This window comes from Mirounga angustirostris, unplaced genomic scaffold, assembly GCF_029215605.1.
Source record: "Mirounga angustirostris isolate CCGP_5_RB_7025 unplaced genomic scaffold, mMirAng1.0.hap1 SCAF_2, whole genome shotgun sequence".
In the NCBI taxonomy this organism is placed as follows: domain Eukaryota; kingdom Metazoa; phylum Chordata; class Mammalia; order Carnivora; family Phocidae; genus Mirounga; species Mirounga angustirostris.
The window spans coordinates 84,663,275-84,685,136 of record NW_026991710.1 but is presented as its reverse complement, the minus strand read 5'-3'; the positions used below and the strand labels follow the sequence as shown (position 1 = coordinate 84,685,136).

Sequence of the window (21,862 nt, the reverse complement as noted above, 5' to 3'; positions counted from 1 at the left end):
ATCCCAGGCAGGAAGGCCTCAGACTTTCAGCAGTCCTACCCAAAACCCTGGCTTTTTTTTTTTCTTTAGGAATAAATGCTTCTCTCAGGGAAGTACAAATCAAAACCACAATGAGATACTACCTCACACCTGTCAGAATGGCTAAAATTAACAACACACAAGAAACAAGGGGTGTTGATGAGGAAGCAGAAAAAGGAGAATCCTCTTGCACTGTTGATGGAAATGCAAAACTGGTGCATCCACTCTGGAAAACAGTATGGAGGTTCCTCAAAAAGTTAAAAATAGAACTACTCTACGATCCAGCAATTACAATACTAGGTATTTACCCAAAGAATACAAAAATACAGATTCGAAGGGGTACATGCACCCTAATGTTTACAGCAGCATTATCAACAATAGCCAAACTATGGAGAGAGCCCAATGTCCATCAACTGATGAATGGATAAGGAAGATGTGATATATATGTGATATATATGTATATATCACATCTTCCTTATATATATATAATTATATATATATAAAATTGAATATTAATCAGCCTTCAAAAAGAATGAAATCTTGCCATTTGCAATGACATGGATGGAGCTTCAGTGTATTATGCTAAGCAAAATAAATCAGTCAGAGAAAGACAAATACCATATGATTTCACTCATATGTGGAATTTAAGAAACAAAAGCTACTCTAAGATATAAAATGAAGTAAATCTCGTAATATTACCATAACTATATTATGAGAATAGTTTAACACTTTAAAGGACTCACATATACTTTTAAAATATTTTTTTAAATAATAATACTTTGGCTCTTCCCCTAAGCGGCCTGAGGTGACCTCAGAAAATGTTTCGCTATTCGCTTGACCCAGAAAACCCTACAAAATCATGCAAATCAAGAGATTCAAATCTGTGTATTCACTTTAAGAACACGTGTGAAACTTCCCAGGCCATCAAGGGTAGGCATATCCGAAAAGCCACCAAGTATCTGAAGGATGTCACTTTGCAGAAGCAGTGTGTGCCATTCTGTCGCTACAATGGTGGAGTTGGTAGGTGTGCCCAGGCCAAACAGTGGGGCTGGACATAGGGTCGGTGGCCCAAGAAGAGTGCTGAATTTTTACTGCAAATGCTTAAAATTCAGAGAGTAATGCTGAACTTAAGGGTTTAGATGTTGGTTCTTTGGTCATTGAGAACATCCAGGTGAACAAAGCCCCCAAGATACAGCACAGAATTTACAGGGCTCATGGTTGGATTAACCCACACATGAGCTCTCCCTGCCACATTGAGATGATCCTTACTGAAAAAGAGCTGATTGTTCCTAACCAGAAGAGGAGGTTTCACAGAAGAAAAGATATCCCAGAAGAAACTGAAGAAACAAAAACTTATGGTCCGGGAGTAAATTCTGCATAGAATAAATGCAAATAAAAATAAAAAGAGAATGTTGGTTGTCTTTTATTATTAAACATATTTCAAGTATCCTCAAAAAATAATAATAATACTTTGTTAAAAACTTGTCCCATAAATTCATAGGGACTTTGGAATATATGTTAAACAGATATCTCTTCAATTATACTAGCAAGCAACATTAGTCTATGCTATGTATTATTCATTATATAGGACTATTAATATGATATTTGATAAAATAGAATTCATCTTTTGTACATATGTATCTATGTCTATGTAGATATATAGATACATGTTTTTTTTTATATTTCAGGAGTTGCATTTTTTATGGCATGGTGTGTAGTCTGGTCATTCTCAGGCCCTGAAGTTCTCCCTGGTGGAAATTTATTTGGACTATTAATTATCTTTTATAGTGCCATTATTGGGGGGAAACTTTTGGAACTCATTAGAATACCTTCAGTGCCTCAACTTCCACCTCTTCTTGGTAAGTGTACAGTTAGCTCTTATTTTTTTGTTATTAACTATGTGCAAATTATGAACATACTCTAGTCAGAATAGATATAATTTAGAAATATTTCAATGTAATATGATCTTTATGTATGTATTTACTGTATATGTATGCATATAGCTCATTTATAGAACTATTTATTCTTTCTACACATGAGCACACAGATTTTTTTTCTGAAATATATTTTTGAAATAATTTAAATATATTCAATATATGATTCCTGTTGCCTTATTGTTTAATAGGACATTTTTTAGTTAATTTTAAATATATTGTAGAAAAGACTGAATTTTTCTATAGATAGCCTAACTCAAATACAATTGTAAGATTCAAATACTATAGTGATTAGGGCATAAGAAGGTTTTATGGTTTTTGAGTAAGCTATTTGAGTAAGCTATGTATATTCATGGATACATGATCTGCCTAACTAGTATTATATCCTATTTCTTCATTACCATTAGTTTATAACTCTCCATCTGGACAGAGGGAAATTAGTGGAAGAACTTCTATTAGTGCTGTCTCATATCTTCTAAGTATTCAATACACCCAAATATTCAGTACACTGTCATTAGAGATAATCACTCCATCCTATTGCTAATACCCTTTCTATGTCCACAACACCCTTTCAGCACCTGCTAAGTATTTATTGAATCTTCTTTTTCTCCAAAACTTCCACTCTTGTCCTAGCTTAGGCTATTTGTTTTCCAACTCTTCCATGGACTATGGCAGAGCCTTCTAATTGTTCTCTCCTCCAGTTTTGTGTCTATCTAATTCATCAAGACCATCACAGAAAATACAAGACTCATTATGTCACTTCCTCCTAAAACTTCCCTATGGTGCATTACTCTGCCAAAGCAATGGGAGTAGAGGCTGCAGGGGGGTTAGCTTCATATTTTCTGGCCCCTCCTGCCCATTCTCCCACTCCTATCCGTGCCCTTTATGTTCCAACAACACTGAATTACTTGTTGCAGCCTTTTGAGATATGTCATTTCTTATCTCCGTTCCTTTACTTATGCTGCCTCCTCTATTTGTATGTAAGCTACCCTTCACCGAAGCAATGAGACGTAGTGTGTTGGAAGAAGGGAAATTAAACATTTCTCTTTCCTAACTTAGAAAAATGAGCTGAATCAGACATGCCTATTTTCTTTCTTTTAAGGGATGTTACTGGCTGGTTTTACTGTCAGGAATGTTCCATTCCTCAGTAATTACATCCATGTTAATAACACGTGGTCTTCAACTTTAAGAACCACTGCCCTTACCGTTATCCTAATACAAGCTGGGCTTGGACTCGATCCACAGGTAGATTTCTAATTATATCTTGAAAAAAAATATTTTAAATATTAGAGGCTAGTAAAAAAGAAAAAGAGGCAAAATTTTTGTTATAGCTGTTCCAAGTGAAGCCTGTAAGCAAAACTAAGATAGAGAAAAGGGTTTTGCAGAAATACTGGCATCTTACAATTTCTACTTCTGGTCACCATTATTACTGATATGAAGAGAATTATTATGATGTAAGATCTCTATTAGAGATCATCTTTAATCATGTGAGATCTTTATTAGAGCTCATCTTTAATTATGTGCATAGAAATACATGTCCCTTGTACAGCATTTGTATTATTTGGGAGCTGCAGCTTTTCTATGGAGAACTATTTACTTTTCAATTAATAAAGGATAAGGCCCACTCCTAAACTGTTTTTGCTTTTCTTTTGTTTTGTTTTTCAGAGGGGTTAAGAATTTTGGTAATATTTTTTGTTTCGTGACATTTTCCACCCCACAGAAGTATGTGCCTGATTACCTTTGCATTATTGTAGAAGCTAATCTTTTTAAATATTTCTTAAAATATTAATATCTAGGAATCATAAATCTATTTGGGTTTTAAAAAGATGACTATTCATGAGTATAACAGTACTCAAACAGCAAATAGATGAGTGTAGTGGAAATATGTCAAGAGAATAAAGACAGGGGCACCTGGGTGGCTCCGTCGGTTAAGAATCTGCCTTCTGCTCAGGTCATGATCCCAGGGTCTTGGGATGGAGCCCCCACTTCAGGCTCTCTGCGCAGCAGGGAGCCTGCTTCTCCCGCTCCCTCTGCAGCTCCCCCCTGCTTCTGCGCTCTCTCTCTCTGTGTGTCAAATAAATTTAAAAATCTTTTTTAAAAAGAGCATAAAGACAGTGATAATTTATTATATTCTCCAGTAGAAAAATCAAACCAATGAGAAAATTTTAAAGTTCTCCGTTTTAGTGAGTTATGCTGTCTTTAAGTGATTTTCTCTTTTGGCACATTGATATTTTCTATTATAATTATTAAATTGATCCAACAAGTCATTTCTAAAAGTTAACTGATGGAAATAAACCTATAGGTTACTTTCATTATACTATTTACAAGGAAGATTAAGAAGGTAGAAATAGTTATTTAATTACAGACAAATGGATCTTTTAAAATAATTTAAATACAACAATGTTTTATAAAATGTGAAATAGTTTCTAATTCCAATCTGACATATAAAATGAGGTGCATTAGCATTTCAAGCCCGGTGGAATAATCTGGAAGATTTAGTTTAGTAAAAGCTAATTAATCAAAAAAGACTATATATTTCAGAATTTACTTAAATAATTTTCTTGTTGGCCATTATAAGTTTGTCTAAATGTGATTATTTTTATATTTCAGGCTTTGAGGCATTTGAAGAGAGTTTGTTTAAGGTTGGCTATTGGTCCCTGCCTCATGGAGGCATGTTCAACTGCTGTTGTTTCCCACTTCCTTATGAATTTTCCCTGGCAATGGGGATTTCTATTGGGGTAACTTTTTCTTATTTTCTCTACAAAATTTCCAGTTAAGGATGCTTGGTTTAAAATTACCGAAATAATCAGAATATTATATAGACAAATTTCTCATTAAAATTATTTTCACAATGGTAGGAAACCTTGAAAATTGGTTGGTCAGAAGCAGAGCCATGTCCTTAATCTACCATATCATTAACAAACATGCATAGTCCCTAAATGTTTAGAGCAAGATAATTCACTTCATCAATTTATTCCTTCTCTCCTATGTGATAATCTATTTCTACTTTTTAACCCATTCAGTGGCCTTTTCCTTATACATTGTATGTATATATTATATACATATATGAGAGAGATTTTGTATAGATATAGATATTGTAACAAAAATACTCTTTCCCTATATCCAATGTCCCATCTATTTTCCCACATCCATTTCCCTTCATGTCCCAATTCCTCAGAATAAGTCTATAATCACCCTCTCTAGATCCTGAACTCATTTTAATTTTTCAATGCATTTACCTTTTGCCTCTACTTATCCATTCGAATGTATAGTAAAGTTCACCCATTGCATACTTACTGCCAAATGCAGTGGATTCTTTAAAATTAATTATTATTATAAAAGTAATACCCATGTGCATTTTACTTTTGAAAAATTAGAACTTTACAGACACAAGTAAAAAGCCTTTTAACCATGCCTTCAAATCCTAGTGCCCATGCCCCTACCCAAAGTAACAACTTTTATGAGTTTTATATTACCATTCTAGACCTGTAAAATTAATATTCCATATGATTGATACGAAAATAGATAAAATAATACTCTGTTTTCCAGGGATATATCTACTGTATACATACATATTATATAAATCCTATCGAAGAATGTATCACTTTCTTTGCAATTTTCTCTTTACTCAACAGTATTCTTGAGATTATACACATTAAAAAATGTAGTTCACTTGTTTTTGTATAGTGTTACATTGTATGATAAGACCAGATTTTATTTACAGTGTTACAACAAATACATTTTATTTGTCTCATTTTGCACAAATATGAGTTTTTCTAGAATAGTTACCTAGGTTATGTGCATTTTCAGTTTTGATGGATACTATCAAAATGCCTTCAACACATACCAATTTGCCCTATCACCAGCAGGGTTGAAAATAACTGTTATTCTCTCACATCCTTGCAAATTCTTGATATTACCAAACTTTTATGATTTCTTCCAATCTGGTAAATGAAAAATGATATTTCATTGTTTTTTTAATATGCATTTATGTGTTTATTAATGAGCTTGGGTATTTTTATACTAACCTCTTAATATCCTTTTTCTATTTTTCTGTTATTCTTTTCTTTCTTATTATTTCAACATTTTGTTACAAGTATTGCAAATATCTTGTCCTAGTACACCACTAGATATATAACTTTGCTTATGGTGCCTTTCTTTTTATCTAAAAAGGGTATTTTATTATTTCCAACAGATAGAAGAGCAAATACATAAAACCATTTCTTGACCTTGAAAATCAAAAAGAAAAACGAGGGCATGGGGAGACAGAGTGTAACTGCTTTTGCTATACCAAAGGGTTTTTTAATGTAATCGAATTTATCAAAATTTCTGTTTCTGCTTAATGTCTTTCTATGTGTCATTCAAAAGGTCCTTTTTAAACTATGATCACAAATATATTCTTTTATATTTTATTCTTATTATGTTTAAGTTAATTTTTTTAAAGATTTTATTTATTTATTTGAGAGCGAGAATGAGAGAGAGAGAGAGAGAGAGAGCATGAGAGGGGGAGGGTCAGAGGGAGAAGCAGACTCCCTGTCGAGCAGGGAGCCCGATGCAGGACTCGATCCTGGGACTCCAGGATCATGACCTGAGCCGAAGGCAGTCGCTTAACCAACTGAGCCACCCAGGCGCCCCTGTTTAAGTTAATTTTTAAAAATTCTTTTAAAATAGAGTTTATTACATGTGAGGATCTAGCTGCATTCTTTTTTTTTTTTTTATTACATATGATGTATTATTTGTTTCAGTGGTACAGGTCTGTGATTCATCAGTCTTACACAACTCACAGAGCTCACCATAGTACATACCCTCCCCAGTGTCCATCACCCAGCCACCCCATCACTCCCACCCCCCTCCACTCCAGCAACCCTCAGTTTGTTTCCTGAGATTAAGAGTCTCTTATGGTTTGTCTCCCTCTCTGGTTTCGTCTTGTTTCATTTTTCCCTCCCTTCCCCTATGATCCTCTGTCTTGTTTCTCAAAATCCTCATATCATTGAGATCATATGATACTTATCTTTCTCTGATTGACTTATTTCGCCTAGCATAATACCTTCTAGCTCCATCCACGGTTGCAAATGGCAAGATTTCATTTTTTTGATGGCTGCATAATACTCCATTGTATATATATATACCACATCTTCTTTATCCATTCATCTGTTGATGGACATCTAGGCTCTTTCCATAGTTTGGCTGTTGTGGACATTGCTGTTATAAACCTGGGGGTGCACGTACCCCTTTGGATCACTACATTTTTATCTTTGGGGTAAATACCCAGTAGTGCAATTGCTGGGTCATAGGATAGCTCTAGTTTTGACTTTTTGAGGAACCTCCATACTGTTTTCCAGAGTGGCTGTACCAGCTTGCATTCCCACCAACAGTGTAGGAGGGTTCCCCTTTCTCTGCATCCTCACCAACATCTGTTGTTTCCTGACTTGTTAATTTTAGCTGTTCTGACTGGTGTGTGGTGGTATCTCATTGAGGTTTTGATTTGTATTTTCCTGATGCCAAGTGATGTTGAGCACTTTTTCATGTGTCTGTTAGCCACTTGGATGTCTTCTTTGCAGAAATGTCTGTTCATGTCTTCTGCCCATTTCTTGATGGGATTAGTTGTTCTTTGGGTGTTGAGTTTGATAAGTTCTTTATAGATTTGGATACTAGCCCTTTATCTGATATGTCATTTGCAAATATCTTCTCCCATTCTGTCAGTTGTCTTTTGGTTTTGTTGACTATTTCCTTTGCTGTGCAAAAGCTTTTTATCTTGATGAAGTCCCAATAGTTCATTTTTGCCCTTGCTTCCCTTGCCTTTGGCGATGTTTCTAGGAAGAAGTTGCTGTGGCTGAGGTCGAAGAGGTTGCTGCCTGTGTTCTCCTCTAGGATTTTGATGGACTCCTGTCTCACATTGAGGTCTTTCAACCATTTGGAGTCTATTTTTGTGTGTGGTGTAAGGAAATGGTCCAGTTTCATTCTTCTGCATGTGGCTATCCAATTTTCCCAACACCATTTGTTGAAGAGACTGTCTTTTTTCCATTGGACATTCTTTCCTGCTTTGTCAAAGATGAGTTGACCATAGAGTTGAGGGTCCATTTCTGGGCTCTCTATTCTGTTTCATTGATCTATGTGTCTGTTTTTGTGCCAGTACCATACTGTCTTGATGATTACAGCTTTGTAATAGAGCTTGAAGTCCGGAATTGTGATGCCACCAGCTTTGCTTTGCTTTTTCAACATTCCTCTGGCTATGCGGGGTCTTTTCTGGTTCCATACAAATGTTAGGATTATTTGTTCCATTTCTTTGAAAAAAGTGGATGGTATTTTGATAGGGATTGAATTAAATGTGTAGATTGCTCTAGGTATTATAGACATTTTCACAATATTTGTTCTTCCCATGATCATGGAGTGTTTTTCCATTTCTTTGTGTCTTCCTCCAATTTCTTTCATGAGTATTCTATAGTTTTCTGAGTACAGATTCTTTGCCTCTTTGGTTAGATTTATTCCTAGGTATCTTATGGTTTTGGGTGCAATTGTAAATGGGATTGACTCCTTAATTTCTCTTTCTTCTGTCTTTTTGTTGGTGTATAGAAATGCCACTGATTTCTGTGCATTGATTTTACATTCTGCCACTTTACTGAATTCCTGTTCTAGCAGTTTTGGGGTGGAGTCTTTTGGGTTTTCCACATAAAGTATCATATCATCTGCAAAGAGTGAGAGTTTGACTTCTTCTTTGCCGATTCGGATGCCTTTTATTTCTTTTTGTTGACTGATTGCTGAGGTTAGGACTTCTAATACTATGTTGAATAGCAGTGGTGATAGTGGACATCCCTGCCGTGTTCCTGACCTTAGGGGGAAAACTCTCACTTTTTCCCCATTGAGTATGATGTTCGCTGTGGGTTTTTCTTTTCTTTTTTTTTTTTTTTTTTTAAAGATTTTATTTATTTATTTGACAGAGAGAGACACAGCAAGAGAGGGAATACAAGCAGGGTGAGTGGGAGAGGGAGAAGCAGGCTTCCCGCTGAGCAGGGAGCCGGTCGCGGGGCTTGATCCCAGGACCCTGGGATCATGACCTGAGCCGAAGGCAGACGCTTAACAACTGAGCCACCCAGGCGCCCCTCGCTGTGGGTTTTTCATAGATGGTTTTTATGATACTGAGGTATGTACCCTCTATCCCTACACTGTGAAGAGTTTTAATCAAGAAAGGATTGGATCTAGCTACATTCTTTTCCACATGAATAGGTAGTTGTCTCAACACCATTTATAGAAAACTTCTTTCTTGTCCCCATTGATTTGAAATGTTGATTTTATCATGTAACAAATCCCATAGATTTGTTTTTATACTTTGTGTTCTATTTTCTTCCAATCTATTTTCTCTATTTCTATGTCACTATTCTAGGGTTTTAACTATTTTGCCTTTACAAAAACAGTATCTTCTTGTTTACATTGACTTGGTTTTTCATTCTAAGCTCTTATTCTCCCAAATGAATTTTAGAATCAGCTAGTCAAGTTCAATGAAAAATCCTGAGAATATTTTAATTGGCTAGCAACAAATTAATAAATTAATTTGGAGGAGAGGGGACAATGTCATAATATTGAGACATCTCCCCAATTATTTAGGTGTTATCTTAAGTTCTACAGTGTTTATAATTTTTAGAAAGATCTAGATTATCTTCATAGTTTTGTTCTTAGGTATTTTGTGTTTTTTATTGATGTTATTGATAGATTTTTTCATAACATTTTCTAATTAGTTTTTGCAGATATATAAGAAAGCTACTGATTTTTTTTAAAATAAATTTTATTGTGGTACAGTTCACATACAATAGAATGAGCACCCATTTTGTAGTGAACATTTCAATGAGTTTTGACAAATTTATATACCCATGTAACCATCAGCACAATTGAGATGCCAATTATTTTCATTACCCCTCCACAAATTCTCTTGAGCCCCCTCAGTCAATTCCACATGGGCCCCAGGCAACCCACAATCTATTTTCTGTCACAATAGGTTCAATTTTTTTAGAGTTTTAAATAAATGCAATTATATATACTCTTTTGTTTCTGGCTTCATTTGGTCAGCAAGTTGTTTTTGAGATGCATCCATATTATGCATTCCATTATATTGCAGAGTAGTATTTTGTTGTATGAATATGCCACCAACTTTATTCACTTGTTGATGGATATTTAGATTGTTTCCAGTTCAGCCATTACAAATAAAGCTGCTATGAACTTTTGCATTCAAGTCTTTGTGTAGACATTTGTTTTCATTTCTTAGGGAAATACCTAAGAGTAGATTTCCTGGATCATATGGTAAGATAATGTTTAATTTTATTTTAAAAATGGGGCTCCTGGCTGGCTCAGTCAGTAGAGCATGCAACTCTTGATTTCAGGGTTGTGAGTTGTGAGCAGGGTTGTGAGCCCCACATAGAGATTACTTATAATAAAATCTTTAAAAGAATATAAATAAATAAATAAATAAATAAATAAATAAATAAATAAATAGTGCCAAACAATTTTCCAAAGTATTGTAGTATATTCCCACCAACAATGTATAAAATTCTAGGCCATCCACATCCTCTCCAATACTTGGTAGTGTCTGTTTACTTAATTTTATCATTTTTAGTGGATGTGTAGTGGTATAAAATTGTGGCTTTAGGCAAGGGAAACAAAAGCAAAAGTAAACTATTGGGACTTCATCAAGATAAAAAGCTTCTGCACAGCAAAGGAAACAATCAACAAAACTAAAAGGCAACCTTTGGAATGGGAGAAGATACTGGCAAATGACATATCTGATAAAGGATTGGTATCTAAAATGTATAAAGAACTTATATAACTCAACACCCAAAAAAACAACTAATCCAGTTTAAAAATAAGCAGAAGACATGAATAGACATTTTTCCAAAGAAGACATACAGATGGCTAACAGACAGATGAAAAGATGCTTAACATCACTTATAATGAGGGACATGCAAATCGAAACCACAATGAGATATCACCTCCCACCTGTCAGAATGGCTAAAATTAACAAATTAACAGGAAACAACAGATGTTGGCAAGGATACAGCGAAAAGGGAACCCTCTTACAATGTGGGTGGGAATGCAAACTGGTGCAGCCACTCTGGAAAACAGTATGGAGTTTCCTCAAAAAGTTAAAAATAGAACTGCCCAACAATCCAGCAGTGCACTACTAGGTATTTACCCAAAGGATAAAAAAATACTGATTCAAAGGAATACATGTATCCCAGTGTTTATAGCAGCATTGTCAACAATAGCCATATTATGGAAAGAGGCCAGGTGTCCATCAGCTGATGAATGGATAAAGAAAATGTGGTATATATATGTATGTAAACTCTCTAGCTCTATCCGTGTTGTTGCAAATGGCAAGATTTCATTCCTTTTTATGGCTGAACAATACTCCGTTATGTATACGCTCACCCCACATCTTCTTTATCCATTCATCAGCTGATGGACATCTGGACTGCTTGCACTTCATTTTGGATATATTTTATTGCTATGTCTTCAACTTCATTGATCTTTTCTTCTTCAGTGTTCCACCTTCTCTCAATACTGTCCAGTGTTTTTTAAACTCAGATATTGCATTTTTTTGTTTTGTAAGCCATCGTACATTTCTTTCCAACTTTATTGAGATATAATTCACATATAACATTTTGTGAGTTTAAGATATACAACGTGTTGATTTGATACACTTATATATTGCAAAATGATTACCAACATAGCATTAGTTAATGCCTCCATCTTGTCCCATAATTACCTTTTTGTATGTGTGTGGTGAGAACATTTAAGACCATCTCTCTTAGCAACTTTCAAGTATATAATACAGTACCATTAACTATAATCACCACGCTGTACATTAGATCTCCAAAACTTACTCATCTTATAATTGGAAGTTTATACTCTATTGACCAACATTTCCCCATTTCTCCCACCACCCCCCCGAGACCCTAGTAACCACCATTTTACTCTATTTCTATGAGTTCAGCTTTTTTAGATTCCACACTTAAGTGAGATCATACAGTAGTTGTCTTTCTCTGTCTGACTTATTTCACTTAGCGTAATGCCCTCAAGGTCCATCCATGTTGTTGCAAATGGCAGCACTTCTTTCTTTCTCGTGGCTGAATAATATTCCATTGCATATGTGTGAGTGTGTGTGTGTACACACACATACATACCACACACACATGCAACTTCTTTATCTACTCATCCATTGGCAGATACTCAGGTTGTTTCCATCAGATACTGCCATTTTTTATTTCAAAAGTTCTCTTGGCTCTTCATTCTGTCTTCCACTTTTTTCCCTATTATGTTCATGTTTTCCTTTAGATTCTTAAGGAACATATTTATATGTAACATATTTCTAACAGCTGTGTTAACATATTGATCTATCATATCCTTCATTGCTGTCATTTTGGATCTGTGTTCTAGTAACTGATTTTCCCTCCAGTTATAGGTTACATTATCCTGCCCCCTCATATCTCTAGTAATCAGATGCTGGATTTTGTAAGTTTTACATTGTTGAAATCTGGATTTTGTTATTTTTCTTTAGAGTGTTAGACTTTGTCCCAGAAGGCAGTTTTAAATTATGTGTGAATTTGTTGATTCTTTCAAGTCTCATTTTTAAGACCTTTTAGGGATTACCTAGAGTAGCCTTACTGTAGGACTAATTTAGTTTCCTTCTAAGATGTGGTCCTTCTGAGTCTCTACTGAATGCTTTATGTATTTGATGAAGTATCTCCACTCTAGTTGGTGGGAACCCAAAGGTTTTCCCAGCCTTCTGTGAGCTCTGGAAATTATTTATCTTACTGCTTCTGGGTAATCTTTCTCTAGGTGTTGTACTTGTCCAGATTTATGGGGTTTTACTCTATGCCCTTCCTCATTGGTGTTCAACCAAAGACACAGGGAGTCCTTCATGCAAATTTCTGGAACTTTTGTCTTTCCCTCCCTCAGGTACTCTGCTCTGAAAATTTTATCTGCCTTGGCTTTCCAGACTCTTTTCTCCTCAACTCAGCCAGTTTATTGGGCTTTGTTTGATTTTCCTCCACCACAGCCTTGAAATTGCTCCCAATCAGAAAACCTGGGCAATGGTGAGATTTAATTCATTTCCCTTTTCTCATTTTTAATAGTCCTGTACTGTCTGTTGTCCAATGTCTGAAAATAGTTGTTGTTATTTTTTTGTCTGGTTTTCTAGGTCCTTTCAGTAGGAGGGTAATTGCAGAACCTATATTCTTTTATAGCAGTAAGCAGATGTCCTACTTCTGATTTTTAAAGGTTGATTTTTATATATGACCACCTTGCTGAATGTTTATATCAGTACTTTTATTAGTTCTTATATGAACATCCTGTCTTCAAATAATTAAACTTCTGTCACTTCCTTTACCAGTGTTTGTGCTGTTACTTCTATTTTATTGTGTTCAATTGAATATCACATCAATGTGAATATTATAATGCAAAAAGAGATGTTTCTATTTTTTAAATAATTTTAATGAGAATTCTTCTAATACTTTGTCATTAATATGATGTTTACTATAGGGTGGTAGTAGATGCTCTTTATTAGGTTAAGGAAAGTTTCCTATATTTCTTGTTTGTCAAGAGTTTGCCTCTTAATAAACAAAAATTATCATTTTTTCCTTTCAATCTGGATAATATTATGAATTATACTGACAGTGTCATAATGCAGAACCATCCATGCATTCACCTACTTGGTCAGCATTTTTATTCTTTTAACAAACTGATATGTTCAATTTGCTCATATTTAGGAACATAAATGAAATTGAACTGTGGCTTATTTTCTTACGCTATCTTTGCCTTATTTTATTTTTATTTTTTTCTTCCCCCAACCCCCACCTATCTTTGCCTTATTTAATATCATGTTATTATTTTGCTATGACTGCCTCAAACCCCTTCATGATGATATCATCTAACATTTTAATGCAAGTTAAATAATCAATATAAATTTTCTTTTCTTCCATCTCAGTTTTCTTTCTTTTTTTCTTTCCTTTTAAAATAAAGGTAGTATAGAAGTTACTAAGATTTTTTATTATCCTTAATTCGTATTTCTGTTGCAGCAACTCCTAGATTCATTTTTCCTCCCATTTGAGTACTTTCACCAAAATTATTGTTTGTTTGTTTAAAGATTTTATTTATTTATTTATTTGACAAAGAAAGAGAGAGAAAGAGAGGGAGAGAGAGCACAAGCAGGGGCAGCTTCAGAGGGAGAGGGAGAAGCAGACTCCCCACTGAGCAGGGAGCCCGATGCAGAGCTCAATCCTAGGACTCAAGATCATGACCCAAGCCGAAGACAGATGCTGAACCTACTGAGCCACCCAGGTGCCCCTCACCAAAATTATTGTTAATGTGGGTCTTTGTGTGACAAATCTTTTGAAGCCTTCTATGCTTGTGAATATTTTCACAAAATTATGAAACTTTCATATGTGAATGACTATTGGGCTGATTTTAAAATGTCCAGCCAGGAGCACCTGGCTGGCTCAGTTGGTAGAACATGTGACTCTTGATCTTGGTGTTGTGAGTTCAGGCCGCACGCTGGGCATAGAGATTGTTTAAAAAAATAAAAATTTTAGAGGGAGAGAGAGAGGGAGAAAGAAAGAAAGAAAGAAAGAAAGAAAGAGAGAGAGAGAGAGAGAGAGAGAGAGAGAAGGAAAGAAAGAAAGAAAGAAAGAAAGAAAGAAAGAAAGAAAGAAAGAAAGAAAGAAAGAAAGAAAGGAAAATGTCCAAAATCATTTTCTTTAAACTTTTTAAAACTGTTCTCCTTGCTATTGAAAAGTCTGATGTCAATCTAATTCTTATTCTTTTGTAGATAACCCTTCTGTATGGATGTTTTTAGACTTTCCTGTCTTTGATTTTCCTAAATATTACTGTAAATTATTTAGATATGGGTTATTCTATTGTCTGTATGACCCTTTATTTAGATTTAAGGTCTTCTGTTTTTAATTAAGGGAAATTTACTTTCATTTTTTCTTTGAGTATACCATCTTCTCTAGTTTAATATATTTATCTTTCTGGCACTCTTCATTTTTAAGATTTGTTTATTTATTTTAGAGAGAGAGAGTGAACAAGTAGTGGGGGTGGGAAGCAGAGGGAGAGAGCATCCTGAAGCAGACTCCCCACTGAGCACGGAGCCCTACACAGCTTGATCTTAGGCCACTGAGATCATGACCTGAGCTGAAAGTCTGCTTGTTAACCAACTGAGTCACCCAGGCACCCTCTGGTACTCTTATCTAGATAATGGCACATCTACTGCTATTCTTTTTTTTTTTTAAGATTTTATTTTCAAGTAATTTCTACACCCAGCATATCTTTCTCACTCTTTTTAATCCTTACCTATCTTGAATTCTACTTTGTCAGATATTAATATTTCCTTCCTGATTTGTTGTGGGTACCCTATTTGGAATGAATTTCTCCATCCTTGAATTGTTAAACTTTCTATTAAAGTATAACTCATATAGAGAGAAGTGTAAAGTATATGAATGTACAGTTCCTTGAATAATTAAAAAGTAAATATTCATTTAACCATCACCCAGATAAAGAAGTAAAATGCTACCAGTACCCCAGAAGTGCCCTTATGTTCTCTCCTAATCACTTCTCTCCCTCCTCTCCACAGGTAACCACTGTACTAACTTCTAACACTACAATTTAGTTTGCATGTAGTTATACTTTATATGAATGTAAGCATATAGTATATATTCTTTTGGGTGTAGCTCTTAAACTCAACATTGTATTTGAGATTCACCCATGTTATTGTGTGAACATAGTTCACTTTCTTTTTTGCATAGTATATCATTGTATGAATATACTAGTTTGTGCATTCTATTGTCAGTGGGAATTTGCATTGCTCCTAGTTGGGGGTTGTTATTACCAATGCTCTTACAAACATTCTTGTAAATAACTCTTGGTACACAGTTTCCTATAAGTACATAACTAGGAGTTGAATTGTTGGTTCAGAGGGTAACTATATGTTTCAAAGTTTGGATTATGTCAAATTATTTTTCAGAATTCCTAATTTACATTTCCACCAGTAGTATATAAGAGTTCCTGTTATTCCAATTCCTGCCAACACTTGGAATCATCAGTCTTTTTAATTTGAACAATTCATATGGGTATGTTGTGATATCTCATTGGGATTTTTATTTCTATTACCCTGATTTATAATAAGGCTGAAGAGTGCCTGTTATGTTTCTTTCCCATATTTCTAATGGGCTTTTGGTTATTGTTGTTTTTTCTGATTTATTGGTAGGAGTTCTTAACATATTCTGGATACTAGTCCTTTGTTAAATGTGTTACAAATATCTTTTTCCATTTAGCAACTACCCTTTTCACTCCATTAATGGCAGAAAATTTTCATTTTAATGTAGTCCAATCTGTCATTCTTTTTCTTCATTATTGGTACTTTTTTTGTTTAAGAAGTCATTCCCTATCCAAAGTCATAAAGATATTCTCTATATTATTTTCTAGTAATTTTACTGTTTTATCATTCACATTTAAATCCATAATCTTCCTTAAATTGATTTTTTATGTTTAGCATTAGATAGGGCCAAGTTTTTTCTTTCTCCCGCCTTCTCTGTCCTCAATATCCAATTGACCCTGCACCATTGATTTAAAGGACCACTTCTTCCAGTCCCATTGCTCTATAGTGTAACCTTTGTCATAAATAATCTGTCCATATAAGTATGTGTCTGTTTCTGGATTCTTTATTCTTAACCAGTGGTCCATTTTTCTATCTTCTGTGTTAAATACACAGTTTTTATAATTATTGATATCTTATAGAACAAAACTTTTATGATCTCCAAATTGTCTTCACTATGCATAATCTTTTGTATTTCCATATAAATTTAGAATCATTTTGTCAATTTTTACCAAATTTTGATTGAAATTATACTGAATCTATCAATTAGGAGATGATTGGTACATTTATAATATTGAGTTATTCAATTCATACCCATGGCCTGCCCCTCCATTTATTTAGGTATTCTCTAATTTTTCTTAATCAAAAGGTTTTTATTTCCTACATAGAATTCCTGTGTATATTTAATTAGATTTATTCCTAGGCATTTGATAGTTTTGATGCAATTATAAATAGTACTTATATATGTTTAGGTTTTTATTATTTGTCACTGGTATTTAGAAATATTATTTAATTATTTTCTATATTGCTTTTATATTTTATATATATTTATATTTTATGTTGCAACCTTGCTGGGCTCATTAATTCAAATTTATCTGTAGGTTGCATTGGTTTTCCTTTTTCTCTTTTTTTTTCTTTTTTAAAGATTTGTTTATTTATTTATTTGACAGAGAGAGAGATAGCGAGAGCAGGAACACAAGCAGGGGGTGTGGGAGAGGGAGAAGTAGGCTTCCCGTTGGGCAGGGATCCCCACGCAGGGCTCCATGCCAGGACCCTGGGACCATGACCTGAGGCGAAGGCAGACGCTTAACGACTGAGCCACCCAGGCGCCCCTGCTTTGGTTTTTCTAATGTACAACTATGTCATCTGTGGATAATGACAGCTTTACTTCTTTCTTTCCAATAAGTATACCATCTACTTTTCTTTCTTTGTGGCACTGATTAGACCCTTAAATATAATGTTAATTAGAAGTGGTGATAATAGGCATCTTTGTCTTGATTCTATATTTGTCATAAGTTTTTTGTAGCTGCCCTTAATAAGATTAAGTAAATTTATCTCTGTTCTTAGTTTGCTAAGTTTTTAATATAAATAGGTATAGAATTGTATCAAATAATTATTTTGCTTCTACTGAAATAATATGAATTTTCTCCTTTATTCTATTATAGTGAATTATGTTAATTAATTTTCTAATGTAAACCAAACTTTCATTTATGAAATGGATTCAATTTATTTATCATACTTATAATTATCAACTTTTATGTACCATTTTGTCTTAGATGTATATCTTACTAACAGCTCAGAGCTAAAGTTTTAAAATTCAATTGAAGGGGCTCTTTCTTTAAAACTTTTTTTTTTTAAGATTTTATTTATTCATTTGAGAGAGAGAGCACAAGAGGGGGTAGAGTCAGAGGGAGAAGCAGACTCCCCGCTGAGCAGGGAGCCCGATGTGGGGCTCGATCCCAGAACTCTGGGATCATGACCCGAGCCAAAGGCAGTCGCTTAACTGACTGAGCCACCCAGGTGCCCTGAAGGGGCTCTTTCTGAATAGGTCCATCCAACCAATTCCTTGTAGGTCAATTTTGACTTAACCTTGCTTCTATTTCACTTTTTAAAATATTATACATTCATGTGAATTTCATTCTTTTTTCACTTTTCCTACCTTTTGTTGGATTGAAAGCATTTACTTTGTTCCACTTTTGTTTATTCCTTTAATATTTAGAAATTACAAACTCATTCTCCTAGTAATTACCTATAATTTTACAAAAAGCATACTTAAATTTATAGCATGTTTTCCCTTTCCTTCACTCCCTTATATATTCCCCAGTTGATATAATCTAGAATTTTACTCCCAAGAATATTTTTAAGTTTTCTTTACAATGAACACTTAAGTAGATTTAGCAATGAATTTCACTGCTCATCATTATCTCTTATGATGATAATCATAATAACTATAGTAGTAGCATACATTTATATAGTGTTTACCATGTGTCAGGCACTTTGTGAAGTAATTGATAATTAATTTATTTAATCCTCACAAAGTTCTGTGAAATAGATACTATTATTATTCCCATTTTTTTGCATACAAACAGAGACAAAGAGATGTTACATAGTTTTCCTAACATCAGACAACTAAATAGATATGTCCAGAACTTTGGCAATGGCTAGAGCCTTCATTCTTTTTTTTTTTTTTTTAAAGATTTTATTTATTTGACAGGGAGAAAGACAGCCAGAGAGGGAACACAAGCAGGGGGAGCGGGAGAGGGAGAAGCAGGCTTCCCGCTGAGCAGGGAGCCCAATGCAGGGCTTAATTCCAGGACCCTGAGATCATGACCTGAGCTGAAGGCAGACGCTTAACGACTGAGCCACCCAGGTGCCCCTAGAGCCTTCATTCTTAATGTCTACATTATGCTGCCTATGCCCTTTTATTTTTTTTTAACTCCTTTCTTTTGTACTAAATATTTTTCCTGATGGATTGATCTTCTAGTTCTTTTAAAACTGATCAGTGGATAATAAACTGAATCATTGAATGTCTGAATATGACTTCTGTGTGACTCAGTATTGAATTTTAGATTCAAAATTCTTTTCCCTCAATACTTTAAGGATATCAGTGTTATCTCTTTGCATTAGTTTTGCCCTTGAGGAATCTCTTATCAAACTAATTTTTAATTCCTTTTCTAGGTAGGCTAATCCAGTCTTTTTTTTCTCTCTCTCTCTCTTTGGAAGCTCAGTTTTCTGAATTTTTCGAACTAAAAATTTCTTGCTATACAAAGTATGTTCCTTGGACAGCAACATTCGTATCACCTAAAAGTTAGAAATGCAGAATCTTGGGCCCCAGCCCAGACTTTTGAAATAGAATCTGCATTTTAATGAGATTCTCATGTAATTCATTTTCATATTAAAGTTTGAAAAGAGCAATCTCAGATAGGTCCTTTTATTTAGTGAAATTTTTCAAACATGTACAAGAGTAGAGAGAATAATAACAAACACCAAATATTCTTAATTTAAACTTAAGAGTCCCTAATCAATCCTAAAGTAAACTACACACATAATGGTATTTCACCCCTATATCCTACAGTATACATTTCTAAAAGGTAACAGCATTTTTCTTATTAAATTAACAACAATTCCTTAATATCATTAGGCAAGTCTTTTTAAAATTTGTTCTATTCAATATTTGGTGTGATGTTTCAATCAGAGGATCATGTATTTTTTTCAGGACTTGATTATATCTTTTACCTCTCTGACGTTCTCTTCTATTATGTCCTTTTGTAACTCCCTCCTCCATACCTATTAAGTTTTCTTTATACTTTCTATGTGCTTACCTTTTTTGCAGTATACACTGAAAAATTTTCTCTGCACAGTTCTCTAGCTTATTAAATCACTCTTCAGCTGTGTTTATATCACCCATTTTTTTTAATTTGGGGAATTTATTGTTAATTTCTAGGAACTATCATTAAAGTTTTATGGATAGATGCAGTATACTTTCATGATTCAGAGGATATTTATAGTTATTCTGAAGTCATGTTTTGGTGGCTTTCTTCCTACTACATCTCTTTTCTCAGGTATACATTTTTTCCACTTAATGAACATGGTGTCTCAAAGTGATAGACTTCCCTAAATATTTTGTGATACTTTAATGGGGGCTCATTTTTGTATTTTAATCTTCCCATTAACTTGTGATTACTTTATCTATTGGCTTTTGTCTTCTTGCAGGGAATAGTCCAATCATGTAACCAAGCAAGGTATCTTAGAAGCTCAGGCTGAGATTAAGATTCTTATGCAAGTAATGTTTTGAGGGAGTTCTCCAGTAGAAACCTCTGAATGAAGGAAGCTAGATAGACTATGGGGAAGATCAGTGGTTCCCAAACTTTGCTATACATTAAAATCACCTGGGGAGCTTTTAAAAAATCCCAACAATCAGAAGAGTAATGTCAGCAAGATGGCAGAATAGGAAGCCCCAGCTCTCCTTCTTGCACAACACTGACTTAAATACATAAGAACCAGATTACCTTTGTGAGAACTCCAGAAACCACTTGAGAGGTTATAGCATCCCATCCAAGTACAAGGCCAAGAAGAGACACATTGGAGCAGTTAGAATATTTCATTGCATTTACCCACCATACCTCACCCCCTCCCTGCCCAGCAAGGGGCAACCAGGAGAAAACTCCCAACTCCTGTCTTCTCCATCAGGAGGGAAAGAAAAAAGCTGGAGTATGTGTCCTACATTTTGGCTTTTTGACCCAAGGGACTGGTTTCTGTCTCACCTGACTCAGAATATTGGCAGAAAAAAAGAGTGGCACACTTTGGATACCTGAGAACAAAAGATCTCAAATAAATATTTGCACACCCATGTTTATTGGAACATTATTTGCAATAGCCAAGAAGTGGAAGCAGGCCACATTGACAGATGAATGGATGAAGAAAATGTGGTATATACATAGAATATTATTCACCTGTAAAAAAAGAAAGAAAGAAAGAAAGAAAGAAAGAAAGAAAGAAAGAAAGAAAGAAAGAAAGAAAGAAAGAAAGAAAGAAAAGAAAGAAAGAAAGAAAAGAAAGAAAGAGAAAGAAAGAAAGAAAGAAAGAAAGAAAGAAAGAAAGAAAGAAAGAAAGAAAGAAAGAAAGAAAAAGAAAGAAAGAAATCCTGTCACATTCTACAACATAGATGGACCTGGAGGACATTATACTGGGATAAATAAGCCAGAACAAATACTGTATGATTCCATTGATATATCTAAAGTAGTCAAAACCATAGTAATAGAATGTAGAATGATGGTTGTCAGGGTCTCGGGTGAGGGAGAAAGGGGAGTTGTTTGATGGATATAGAGTTTTAGTTTTGTAAGACAAAAAAGTTCTAGAGATCTGTTATACAACAATCGGAATATAGTTAATACTACTGAACTGTGCACTTAAAAATGATTAAGAGGGTAAATTGTTTATTATGTATTCCTTGCCACAATTTAAAAAAATTGTTTAAAATCCTAGTACTCAGGTCAAATTCCATCTTAGATCAGTATGTCTTAGAATGGGAGACAAACATCAGTATTTTGAAATGTCCCCAAGTACAAGGTGTCAGCCTCTAAGATCACTCCCAGTGATCTCTGCTTTCTGATATTTATACCTTTGTGTAATACCCTCTCCTTGAATATGGGCTGGACTTACTGACTTGCTTCTAATGAACAAAATACAGTAGAAATGATAGAATGTCATGAGACATTCTACGTCATGAGAAGACCATGGCTTCTATCTTGTGTGTTCTCTCTTGCATTTT

The 21,862-nt window shown here is 34.5% G+C and overlaps 1 protein-coding gene across 26 annotated transcripts in view; it reads left to right on the top strand.

Moving 5' to 3' along the window:
- The window catches only part of SLC9B1 (solute carrier family 9 member B1), a 131,644-nt gene that overhangs the window by 36,097 nt on the left and 73,685 nt on the right, over nt 1–21,862 (top strand). For 13 of the 26 annotated variants that reach the window (XR_010409487.1, XR_010409486.1, XM_064584884.1 and 10 more), the window contains 4 exons: nt 70–318; nt 1,707–1,877; nt 3,055–3,197; nt 4,563–4,690. Coding sequence is in view for 24 of the 26 variants with exons in the window: in XM_064584884.1 (XP_064440954.1) it covers nt 70–318; nt 1,707–1,877; nt 3,055–3,197; nt 4,563–4,690 (691 nt within the window). In the remaining 2 variants the exon portion in view is untranslated. The remainder of the gene's footprint in view (nt 1–69; nt 319–1,706; nt 1,878–3,054; nt 3,198–4,562; nt 4,691–21,862) is intronic. The other 13 variants (XM_064584887.1, XM_064584897.1, XM_054508789.2 and 10 more) reach the window with 4 other exon arrangements.